At 45.8% G+C, this 13052-nt stretch overlaps 1 protein-coding gene across 3 annotated transcripts in view; it reads right to left on the reverse strand.

Moving 5' to 3' along the window:
- Positions 1-13052, reverse strand: part of mtbp (MDM2 binding protein) — a 56205-nt gene that overhangs the window by 2461 nt on the left and 40692 nt on the right. For 2 of the 3 annotated variants that reach the window (XM_063186035.1, XM_063186042.1), the window contains exons 18-22: positions 10099-10377; positions 4387-4698; positions 4006-4096; positions 3149-3262; positions 512-577 (exon numbers count right to left, since the gene is read on the reverse strand). In XM_063186035.1, coding sequence (XP_063042105.1) covers positions 512-577; positions 3149-3262; positions 4006-4096; positions 4387-4698; positions 10099-10377 — 862 coding nt within the window. The remainder of the gene's footprint in view (positions 1-511; positions 578-3148; positions 3263-4005; positions 4097-4386; positions 4699-10098; positions 10378-13052) is intronic. The other variant, XM_063186050.1, reaches the window with a different exon arrangement.

Raw genomic sequence — 13052 nt, forward strand, 5'->3', positions numbered from 1 at the left:
ATGAGCCAACTAGATGCTGCGGTGAAGCTTGGCATTCCTACCTGCGCTGCTTTGTTTGTAGATTCTGAGCACGAGTACCCCCCCCCTCGCCCCCCCCCCCTGTGCTCACCTTTCCTATCCCAACCTCTGCTTTGCAATGGATTTTAGCCTCGACTTTCAAATTCCAAGCATTCATTTTCGCCTTTTTCACATCATAAGAAGTGAACACATGTATCTTCTTCACCACAAGACGCGGTAGAGACAGAAATAAGTGAAATAAAGCAAATTCAGTTTAGTGATCAACCGCTTATAGTGTTCAAATTGCTCTGGACCAACGTGATCACTATAAGCGGTTTACACTGTACCTGTATATGTAGTATGTACTGTACCCGTTTGGCATTGCCACTGGCCGCTTTCTTCATTGCTATGGCTGTATGTGTAGTGTACCCGTTTGGCATTGCTATACCTGTATGTGTAGTGCGTACCTGTTTGGCATTCCCGTACCTGTATGTGTAGGGCATTGTGTGCGTACCTGTTTGGCATTGCCACTGGCCGCTTTCTTCATCTCCTCATGGAGTCCTCTGGACGTCTTCAGATCCTGAGACACAGTCAACACCACATCACACCATAATCAATATCTCTGCAGCATTGTAGTTTATTAAGAAGAGAGAATGAATGTTTTACACGTTGCCTCGACTCAAGATTTTATTCAGGTTTTGGAAAATACATCACTCTAAAAGGGTTGGAAAAAGCCTTAATGTGAGGGTGGCTATTTGTGGCAAGTGGCTGCAAATAGCTGTGCACACACACACAAAAACACACACAGGCACGCACGTACGCACCAGGGGTGGAACTTAAGCTTTCCCCCCACCAGTCACGGTGGCAGGTAGATTTCGAAATCTACAAGTCACTCGCCGTTTTTACCAGTCAACTCATATAATAATAACAATAGTAATCAAAATCAGTTAATTATTATTTTTATTAAAACTATTATTGGAGTTATTATTATGATTATATATTGATATGTTTGCGTTAAGTTGACCATGTCCTTAACACCAGAAAGGAGGACTTTGTACATGGTTGGGGGTGTGGGGGCCTTCCCCCAGAAGTTTTTTAATTTTTAGATACAATCCTGCATTCTAATCAATTTTAGGGTGAAGAATGGCAAATCCCATTGGACCAAAAAAATCGCTTGTACATTCAGGCTATTCATAGCTCAAGTGGAGGTAAAAGTTTTCACCCGTCAAAGTGACTGGTGGGCTGAAACGCTTACCAGTCACCACTGAAATGTACCCGTCATTGGCAGGTGGACGGGTTCTTATTTCCATCCCTGGTACGCACGCACGGGCATACACACACACAGCCTGTGCTATGAGGAAGTGAGAGATCACATCCCCTCTGCTGTCTTTATTTCAGTAACATCCTCCAATCTGAACCACACATCACATCAATCTGACCTTGACTGGCTTTGAGTTGCTGTTGTGACAGACATACTGTATGTGCATGTACACACACACACACACACATTCTCGTGCACACACACACGGTCACACAGACACACACGCGGTCACACACACACACACACACACACACACACACACACACACACACACACACACACACACACACACACACACACACACACACACACACACACACAGGGCCGCTGACAGGTTTGGCTGGGCCCGGGACAAAAAAATATCAATGGGCCCCCCTTCCTCCTAACCCCCCCCCCCTGAAAAAAAAAAAAAACACCAAACCACCATTTTTTTCAAGAGAGACCAGGTGGCCAGACTACAATTTCAGCCTGAAAGCGCACCACTCTCACGTGATATGCTATGTATACATTATATGCTATGTACACATTATAAAAGAAATGGCATTGGTATCAAAGTAGCCTCACAAATCAATGACGCATACAATAAGTCCATAGTAAATTATCTATCCATCCAACTATTCATGCAATTTTGCCAACATTTATTTAGAAATGAAACAAAATAAATAGGATTCACATCATTAATAACACACATGTACATGTAATTTACTTCAGCAATTTGAGGGCTTGCACATCAAAACGTACCTGACTGAATCAGCTCTAAGTTTGCAAAACTGACTGACGTGTGATGACAGTGAACAAGTGAGCAGCACACCAAAGACAGTGGAACACAGATCTTGTGCTGTGCTCCCTCATCAAAATCTTCCCACACCAGGAATAGCCAAACACAGGAACAAGTAAAGTTGCAGAAATGTAGGCCTATATGCAAAACGGATCTACACTGTTTCTCCCCACAAAGTTAACAGGTTGATAAAGTGTTAGCATTTGCGCTAAGCGGGATTTATACGCGCTATGCGAAATAGCGTTGCATACTAGCACTGTTCTAAAAGTTCTCCCTTGCCCTCTCTCTGCGCGCGACGCAACTTCTCATCTCATCATGTTATGTTTGTGGGCTAATGTGCATATTCCTAGCTAAGGTCACAGATGGTCAGATTTGAAACACAATTTTACTAAGCTGTGTTATAAAATGATGCAACTGTGTGACTGATAATGTTTTAAACATGAATGCTGCGGTGCAGTGCGTGTCTGTATGGTGGGAAACTTTTGCTTTGTTTGTGTCCTCTGCTATTGTTAGTACCTGCATCATCTGAAGAACTTTTTACTGAATCCTGGGGCTTCTGGTGTCTTCCTCTATTTTTCTCCTATCCTTCATTATCTGCCCTCATGCTTTGAACGACTGCTTCTTCAGACACCTTGGCATTGGCAAATTGGCACGAGCCGCGTTTAAGTTGAAGCCGTTTTTTTCTTTCTCGTAATGACCGACCAAACCATTTGTGCACTGGGGGTGGGGGAGTTCGGGGTTCTTGATCCTTTTTTAAGGACAGGAAAGGCAAAATATCTGCATCGTTTATTTAATGTAAATATAGCACAGTCTCCCTCTCTCAAAAAACATCTTATTTTGAAATTAAATAGAACCATTAATCACAAACTCAATGAGGGCCCAGTTCTGGGCCCCCCTATCCCAGGGCCCGGGACAAAAAGCCCTTTTGTCCCCCCCTGTCGGCGGGGCTGCACACACACACACACACACACACACACACACACACACACACACAGACACACACAAACGCACGCACGCTCGCTCACACACAGTACAGTACAGTACATACACACCTTGAGATAGAACTTTGATATGTCGAAGAGGCGCTGGTTGCAGGCTTCAAAGGAGGCGTGTTGGCTGCTGATGCCGTGCTGCTTCAGAGTCTTCGCCACCACCTCCCTCAGCATCTACACACACACACACACACACACACACACACACACACACACACACACACACACACACACACACACACACACACACACACACACACACACACACACACACACACACACACACACTATTGGTTAGAGTGCCTCAGCAGATGCGCGCGCACGCAGGCACGCACACACGCACACACACACACAATTAGTCTTAACCAACACATCCCTCAGTATCTATACACACAGAGAAATAATTATAAACATAAACAATCATATCAGTGTTATGTATACTGAATAAAAACGTCATATGCACATCGTCATATGCACATACGCACATTCTGTGCTAGCAAGTGAAGCATCTCGAGTGCCAGGAAAATCCTTTGAGACATTGTCAGCTTGGCCATGAACTGTTCCAGCAATACTGAACTGCGAGATGACTCAGTGTACCACACATCATATCAGCATGAACTAGAACATCAGCCACCACGGCCACAACTCCCCCCGGAAACTGACACACTGTCACACATACTGTACTCCAAATGAGTACATATGAACACACAGGCGCGTGTGCGCACACACACACACAAACACACACACACTTAACAAAGACTGTGAGGAAAATCCTTCAAGACTCTGTTTTCCCCAATTTCCCACGGCCAGTGATACACTGTCAAACACATACAGTATGCGCTCACGCACACATTCACAAGACACAAACAGACATGTGCACGCACACACACAAACACAAGCACGCCTATATGCCTTACTCTGTGGTGCTTCTGTGAGCGGGACTCGCCGCGGCTCTGGCTGTCTCCCTGGCCCGGCTGCTGGGTCGACTCCTGGGCATCAGTGGCTCCCCTGTGGGTACCATAGAACAAATGAAAAACACAATCAACCACTGAAATGGACAAAAGCAGTGGGTTTCAAAGTGGGGCCCAGGGCAGCTTACTAGGAAAAGTATATCAAAACAACAACAATAATCGAATAAACTTAATAACTAATGTACACCAAAATAAAGCATAAATAAAGCAATATTCCTTTTAAAATGAGGTGGACAGTTCCTTTAATATCTTGCATAAATGTTCTGGGAATAAAAGTATCTCTATTCTGCTTAATTATCTGTTTTGGGTCTGTGCCCTTGACCAGACCTTTGAGTGCCACCACCACTGCTGCTACTGGTCCTGCTGCTGCTGCTGTCACCACCACCGCCGCTCCTCCTGCTGCCACCGTCACCACCTCCACCTCCGCCACCTCCGCCACTGCCCCTCCTGTCACCACCTCCGCCACTGCCCCTCCTGTCACCACCTCCTCCACTGCCCCTCCTAAGGGCCCCTGATGAGGACTGGGGCCTGGTCTGTTGCCTGAGGGCCCGGGGGGGACCTGAGGGGCCGAATCCCCGGCTGCCGCTGCTGTTGCTGCCGTGAGAGCCGGGACACTCGCCACTGTCCGACTTGGCCTGCCTGTGAAGGGGGAGCAGGGACAACGTTTTAATAGTCACATGCTGCTGGACAATAACGAGTCTTAAGAATAGTAATCTTTGGTTTATTCTCTTGCATTAGTACACTTAAGCTGAGCGTAAAGTTAGTTCACTAGTTCACCATTGAGGGCTTATAGTACAGCATGTGTGGCATGTTAGCTGGCCTGGGATGCTATAAGCGGAGATCATGCAGGATGATATCCCCTTACTACTCCCTGTATGTGCACAGGGATGGTAGAGTGGGACTACTAGTGATACGGAGGAGTTTGGGGAGGAGGTGGGACAATTCATGAACCTTCGCGCAAGGCAGGTGGATGGGTAGGAGGAAGTAAATCTCCGCAAAGGTGGGAGCAGTAATGACGGCTGCCAATCATTCCGCAGGCTCCTCCCGAACTACAGCTTGTATACAAACAACATTCATTTGGTTTGTTAACCATCCCCAAGGGAAAATCTGCTGTCTCCAATGGACCTTCGTAGAGATGATGAGCCAGACATGAAATATTCATCTGAGCAGTGAGGGAGCAGACCAATCTATTACCCTTACAACCCCTGGACCATACTTTATAATCCCCACATATATAGTCAGATGACCACTAGACCCATGCTCACCTCACACATGAACATTCTCTCTCTCTCTCTCTCTCTCTCTCTCTCTCTCTCTCTCTCTCTCTCTCTCTCTCTCTCTGTCTCTCTGTCTCTCTGTCTCTCTGTCTCTCTCTGTCTCTCTGTCTCTCTGTCTCTCTCTGTCTCTCTGTCTCTCTGTCTCTGTCTCTGTCTCTGTCTCTGTCTCTGTCTCTGTCTCTGTCTCTGTCTCTGTCTCTCTGTCTCTGTCTCTGTCTCTGTCTCTGTCTCTGTCTCTGTCTCTGTCTCTGTCTCTGTCTCTGTCTCTCTCTCTCTCTCTCTGTCTCTCTCTCTCTCTCTCTCTCTCTCTCTCTCTCTCTCTCTCTCTCTCTCTCTCTCTCTCTCTCTGTCTCTCTCTCTCTCTCTCTCTCTCTCTCTCTCTCTCTCTCTCTCTCTCTCTCTCTCTCTCTCTCTCTCTCTCTCTCTCTCTCACACACACACACACACACACACACACACACACACACACACACACACACACACACACACACCTAGACGCAGTAATTTGGCACATTTTACCAGACTGAGACCATCAGACGTGTGTGTGTGAGTGCGTGCCATGTGTGTGTGAGTGTGTGTGCACGTGCGTTGCCCTGAACCCCAAAAAGGTTGCATCATGCGCCCAACGCTAATGTTGGTATTCAGCCCAAGCACCCACACCCAGGGAAGCTGACGGGCGGACGAGGGACTAAGGGGTCACTTGTCCCGGACCCAGGGAGACAGGGGGCACAGAAATGGGTCCTCAATTGTTTGTATCGGATTTGGGGCAATTTCAGATGACTTTGTCCCGGGCCCAGCCAAAGCCGCCAGTGGCCCTGCTGCCACACCTCCTCACCTCCAGCCCTGCTCTCCTGTGCTGCGCTCCTCTCAGCCCTGCTCTCCTCTGCTCTGCTCTCCTCTGCTCTGCTCTGCTCTGCTCCGAGTGCTGAGGATCCAACTAGTTCTAATTAGCTCTCAGAGTCTCCGCTGCTGCTAATACTGCTGGAGACGGACTGGGGCTATTATTTCTTAAGGTGCTGGTGCTCAAAAGTCAAAGTCAAATAAAGTGTGCTTTACAGTCAAAAATCTACAGACGCATGTAGTGCAATTAAAGCTAACATACATATGTTGGGGGAGGGGGGGTGATGGTGGTGGTAATTAGAGCAGTAATGACGTTGATGGTGGATGGTGATTGGGGTAGACGTAAGGTAGGGGGCGATGCTGGTAGTGGTGGTGGTGGGGTGGGGAGGGGGTTGCTGATGGGGGTAGGTGGTGCTATGGCTATTTCTAGAGGTGCTAGAGCTGAACTTGGAGTTGGGGTGTGTGTTGATGGTGGTGGTGATTGGAGAGGCAGTGATGTTGACCGTGATTGGGTTGGACGTAAGGGAGGGGGTGATGGTGGTGGTGGTGGTGGTGGTGGGGTGCTGGTGGGGGCGCGTGGTGCTGGGGCTGGGGCTGCTATTTCTTGGTAGGGGAGGTGCTATGCTGATGGTATTCGTGGTGGTGGTGGTGATGCAGGTGTATGCGTGTGTGTGTGTGTGGATGTTGGTGGTGATGGGGGTGGGGGTGGGAGTGGGGTAGTGCTGGGGCTGCTATTTCTTGAGGTGCTAAAGCTGAAGGCGAAGGTGGGGGTGGTGCTGATGGTGATGGTGATTGTGGTGGTGATGGAGGGAATGGAGGTAGGACTTGTTATTTCTTGTGATGCAGATGTTGGTAGTGATTTGGGTGGGGGGAAGAGGTAGGGGAGGTGCTGATATTATTGGCGGTGGTGATGGAGGTGTGTGTGTGTGTGTGTCTGTGTGTGTGTGTGTGTGTGTGTGTGTGTGTGTGTGTGTCTGTGTGTGTGTGTGTGGCGGGGGCGTTGCGGATGCTGGGAATGAGGTTGGGGCTGGGAGGGAGGTGATGGAGGTAGGTGCTGCCCTTTCCTGTGAAGCTGGTGCTGGTAGTAATGAACTGGGGGTGGGGGTAGGGGAGGTGCTGTTGCTGTTGGTGGTGAAGTTGTTGGTGGTTTGTGGTGGTGATGGTGGGGCTGCTATTTTTCAAGGTGCTAGAGCTGAAGATGAGGGTGGTAGTGATGGGAATCGGGATGCTACTGCTGCTGATGGTACTAATGATGTGGATGGTGGAGATGGTGATGGGGTTGGTCTTTGAATTGTGTATGAAACGGCATCACCTCCATCAGTGCCTGAGGGTCTGCTCCCAGACTTGCATCATACAAACGGATGATGCGCAGCCTGCATTGCAATTATGGGTGAACTCAAACTGGTATAAGGGCTGCTTGTGGGCAATACACACGGCATGTATAGCATGTATACAGGGGGTCCTTCTGTCCATGCAAACACACACACACGCACACACGCACGCGCCGCACGCGCATGCACACGCGCGCACAGTTGCTGAAAAGTGAAAGTGAGCCTTATTGCTCATGCTGCTCGTTGCTTCATCTCTAAAGAGACACAAAGCTGTGAAGTATTTCAATAGTGTGAATACATTTTAAAAAATCCTTTGATGGTAGAAATAAACTGGGAGGAAAAAAAAACACCTTTCTGACACCAGACAGCGAATGCTATCCAGTAGCTATGGAGACAGGTAATAAAGAGAACAGGTACAATGTGTACCGGTATGTGGTTCACTCCATGTGCAGCAGCCAAGGAGAGATTACTGAACGGTCCTACCGGGCCCAGGGCAATGGGCCCCAAGAGTCAAGGGGGCCCTGACATCCAAGCATGTCATTCTCATATTGTGCTAAAATCACACTTTTAACAATTGTATTTTTCTATTTTCTTAAAGGGGTATGCCACTATTTTGGGGCTTAATACAGTTAAAATCGTTGGCCAGGGTTTATAAAGGTGGTAAAGTGTCTTATTTTTCATGTTAAGCGTTGTCTTGCTTTAAGACAGGTTAAAAGAGGGAATATGTCGCTAAGCTAGTGAAAGTCAATGTATCCGTGTAGCATGCTACAATGCTACACGGATACATTGACTTTCACTAGCTTAGCAACATATTCCCTCTTTTAACTTGTCTTAAAGCAAGACAACGGCTTACATGAAAAATAAGACACTTTACCACCTTTATAAACCCCAGCCAGCGATTTTAACTGTATTAAGCCCCAAAATAGTGGCATAGCCCTTTAACAACAACATAGGTCCTCACATCTGGCCTGAAACCCTGAATTGTTTTGTACACTAGCAACACTCATTGGGGGGGGGGGGGCTTCTTATAGCCTGGCCCAGGGGGCCCATGGAATCATAAGCCGTCCCTGCCAGGAGTGGTTTGTGTTCCGGAACAGAACACATCTTCGTCTCGGCAGTACGGGCAGTCTGTGGCAATGTAACACTGACAAGTTAGCAACTCACGGCCACATTACTGATTAGACACACGAGCACATTCATGCACACACGCACACATCTCTGAGTCATACAGCTGCATGACATGACTGATTTAGATATTCACACCAACTTGTTGATGCAGGGGTTTAAAAGAAACTGCTAAAATAGCAACCAGGGATGCTAACTGGCATCAGTCATCAGCCGTCCAAATGCTGCTATATAATTTGGTGGCGATTTTTCTGGGGGTAGGTTAAAGCTTCTGATTTTTGTCAAGTTAGTTTTTACCCCTGCCATGCCACAAACAAACCAACCCAGAAAGAAATGATCAGACAGCAGATTCCTGACGTAAACAAGACTAGAGTCAGATAGCCACTCATGACTCATGAGGGCAGTAGGAGAGGTTTCTTAGCCCATTAAAATACAATACAATACAATACAATACAATACATATTTATTAGGGAAGGGTATTGGCAATGGGTTCATGATTCTATCACGATGATTCTATCACGATGCATTGTGATTCATGTACTATTGCGATGCATTGCAATAATTACTTCAGTAAATGTGTAAAAATACAGGCCTAGTTGTCAGTGGCTGTGTAGCTTTCATAAGTCAACTCATATTATTTAAGCATTTTAGCTTCTGGGAGAGAGTCTGACGTCTGATGAAGAGTGATTAGCTCGAAAGCGTTCACTTGAAATAAAAAAAACAACGGGAGCAGTGTGCTGAGTGCGGACATTCATCTTTTTGTTCATAGCATCTGGGAGAGAGCCTTCATCACGACAGAAATATGACCAATTCTTTGCTGAGCAAAATTAACCAGTCAAAAATAGAATTGTATTATTATTAAATAATCAATTGCCATGAATCCATTCAATATATTGTGCAAATAAGTATTGCGATACCTTGTCATGAATCGATGCAGTATACCGTGAAAATAAGTACCGCGATGCGTTGTCATGATGATTTTTTGCACAGCCCTAGTATTCATAGAGCACAATAAAGTTGACTCAAAGTGCTTTCACATACACATTCTCACATTTACAGATCAGCTCTGTGGTAAGGCACCAATTGTCTGGGATTCATGTGAGAAAGCACACACACACACAAACTGCCGAAGGACACTATGCAAGATGGTGGTCTGGGTCTGACCTCTTGAGGGTGTGTGTGTGTTGGTCACGGTCTCACCTCTTCAGTGTGCGTGTGTGTGTGTGTGTGTGTGTGTGTGTGTGTGTGTGTGTGTGTGTGTGTGTGTGTGTGTGTGTGTGTGCGTGTTGGTGAGGGTCTCACCTCTTGAGTGTGTGTGTGTGTGTGTGTGTGTCTCACCTCTAGAGTGTGTGTGTGTGTGTGTGTGTGTCACCTCTTAAGTGTGTGTGTGTGTGTGCGTGTGCGTGTGCGTGTGCGTGTGCGTGCGTGTGCGCGCGCGCGTGTGTGTGTGTGTGTGTGTGTCTCACCTCTTGAGCGGGAGTGGGAGTTGGTCCGGGTCTCGGCTGTGGGCGTGGTGGCGTTTGAGGCGCGGGTAGTCTCCCTGTGCCAGGCTCTCTCCGTCGGGCACGCTGCCTGGCTCTGATAGGACAGCCGGGGAGGGGGCGGGACTGAGGGCGAAGGGGAGCGGGGTGAGGGGCATGGGCTCCTTGGAGCAGGTGGTGTGGGTCTCGTAGCGAATCAGGCGCGACTGGAGGCGGGACATGCCCCGGTCTCTCTCCAGCGCTCCCAGCTCATCCAGACAGAACCTAAAGAGCAGATTTGAAGTTATCAGCATGCATTCAGATGGGTTTTTTTTTAAACGACGGAAGGAAAAAGATCCTGGGTGCAGGCCTTTCAGTTGATTTAAAAAGTCAAAAAGCAGTAAAAACAACAAATCACCAGCGTGTATCAGGGATTTTTAATGCATTTGTTTGTTTTTCACTTTTTAAATCAACTGAGGTGCCTGGACAAAGGATCTTCTTTTTTCCTTCAGTGCATTTTGAACATTGCACCCTTCAATAGCACCAGTTGGGTTTGAGGTGTACTAGCAGGTGTCTACCTACTCTTCTTCTGATGTATTCAGAAGTGTTCAGAAAATAAAAAACCCTGCCTCAAATAATAATAGTAATTTGTATTTGTGTAGCACAAATCATACAAGACATGCAGCTCAATGTACTTAACACTTAGATGAACAACAATGTTTTTATTTTATTTTATTTTATTATTTTTTTTAAATGAAATGAAGTAAACAAAAAATCCCATCAGCTCTGAATTGGCTGATTCTCATGAGTAAGTAGGATCAGGTACTTAGTTAAAGCGATACTATACCATTTCTGGAAATAAGCTCATTTTAAACCTCCCCTGGAGTTAAATGACTGAGTGTTACCTTTCTCTTGTACTTCCAGCTGTTCTCTGGCAGTGCGCGTTATACATAAGATTCAATGATAATTGCCAGCTTGAAACTAGAAGCATTATGATCAGACTAAGATAATGGCTGAAAGAACAGAAGACACGCACAACTTAACTAGATTGCATTCTCACAGAAACTGCTGGAAGCGGGCTTGCCTTTTGGGGCAGAGATGAGCAGTTTTATTTTTGATATCTCTATCCCTAAATTAAAAACAAACTACTATTGAGAAAACAAAGCTAAAAGAAATGTTGGAAAAAATCCATCCACCCAGTCAGAAGTTATGGGTCAAACAATTCAGCCATCTTGGATTCAGCCATCTTGAAAGTGTTGTAGCTCCGCGTTTTGGGGATATACTAAATGACATACATGGTATTTTAAGTTGGCTAAGGAACACAGCATATGATATAATTTTGAAAATCAACATGGGTCCGAGTGGGATTCGAACTCACAACCTCCATATCTCTAATCCAGCACCTTTACCATTGAGCCAAGCAGCTGGCTGTCATAAACATTGAAGAGCTGAACAATAGACTTCTAGAATGGTAGTTGCAGGTGCTCGTTAAGAATAGAATGTTGAGAGAAAGTGACAGTTGAGATGGAACCTTTTATTGGCAGCACCTGTTCTGATTGACTGTATGGCAGTTAATATGGTGCTCTAAGGCAGAGGGCAGAATCAAAAACAGTTTCTAGGTCTTTAGCTTGCTGTTGTTAAAAAGCTAAAAAGAATTGGCACATGTCCTGTTCACAGATTGGAGTCATACGTGTGATCTTGCTAACAGTCTTATAGGTTTATAAGACTGTTTATAGGTTAAACGGTTCAGTCACAAATGGACCTCTTGTGGAAGATGTGCTGACCTCTTCAGAAAGGCACTTCAAGAGTCAATGGGAAAAGCCATTGGGCCAGCCCTGCCGTTTTTACACACCTGCCATTTAAAAAGTAATGGGAGTTGGGAGATGATACTTTCACAGTTTGAAGACATCTCATAGAGCTCGCTAACAACGCGTGAACTAAACTTCTAGGTGAAAGTGTTGATATTTTATGACCAAAAAAGCCTCCTACACTGATCTGTAGAGTGACGGAACACTGTCTCCTGAAGGTTCTACCATTGTTTTCTATGGGGACCCAAATTTGCACAAAATCGCCAAGTACGGAAAAACGACAAGAGACACGGACACTAGGGATGGGAATCTTCATCATCAAAGCGATACGATGTGCATCTTGATACACATGGCAACGATACGATACATTCACGATTCATGAAATTACCAGTGATAAGATGCGATACGATTCTCCTACCTACTGCGATGCAGTTCGATATGGCGCGATACAATTATAATGCCATGCGATGCAGTGTGATTCGGTACGATACGATGCGATACAGAACAGATTAAAATATCAAATTGATATTAAAGGCTGTGCACAAGGCTGCCGTTAGGCATAAGCAGAATAAACAGAGCGCTTTTAGAGCCTCAACCACTTTGCCTCCAAAATTGTGACCTCCTAAATTGAGACTGACTAAAAACATCATGAAAAAATATTTAATTACATTTCATTACATTACATAACATTTTTGTCATGTCATTTTTCAGACATACTGTAAATGTGAATACAGGAATTAGCATTATTATTTGCAGCAGTAGTAGGAGTAGTATTTACTTATGAGGGGGCCTCCTGACCAGTTATGCCTAGGCCCCCAAAACCTTAGCAGTGGCCCTGGTTGTGCATATTACTTTTGAAATAGCCTATACTGGAAATATACAGAGAGCAGTGAGAACTCATTTTGGCTTGGGCACATTGCTTTGAGCAGAGAAAATGAAAAAAAATATACCTGAATACCATGCCAATTACAGTATCTCTTTTTTTTAATATAAAAATGGGAAAACCACAGAGCTTCTGCTCATGTTGGAATATTGACCTGGACATGTAATAACTACATTTACAGGTAAGCTCTGAACAACTTATCAACTACAATTGATCCAAATTAGAACACTTTAGTAAGTAGGTGTTGGGAATGGGGTTAATATCAGAAG

The sequence above is a fragment of the Engraulis encrasicolus genome, chromosome 2 (assembly GCF_034702125.1).
Source record: "Engraulis encrasicolus isolate BLACKSEA-1 chromosome 2, IST_EnEncr_1.0, whole genome shotgun sequence".
Taxonomy (NCBI): Eukaryota; Metazoa; Chordata; class Actinopteri; order Clupeiformes; family Engraulidae; genus Engraulis; species Engraulis encrasicolus.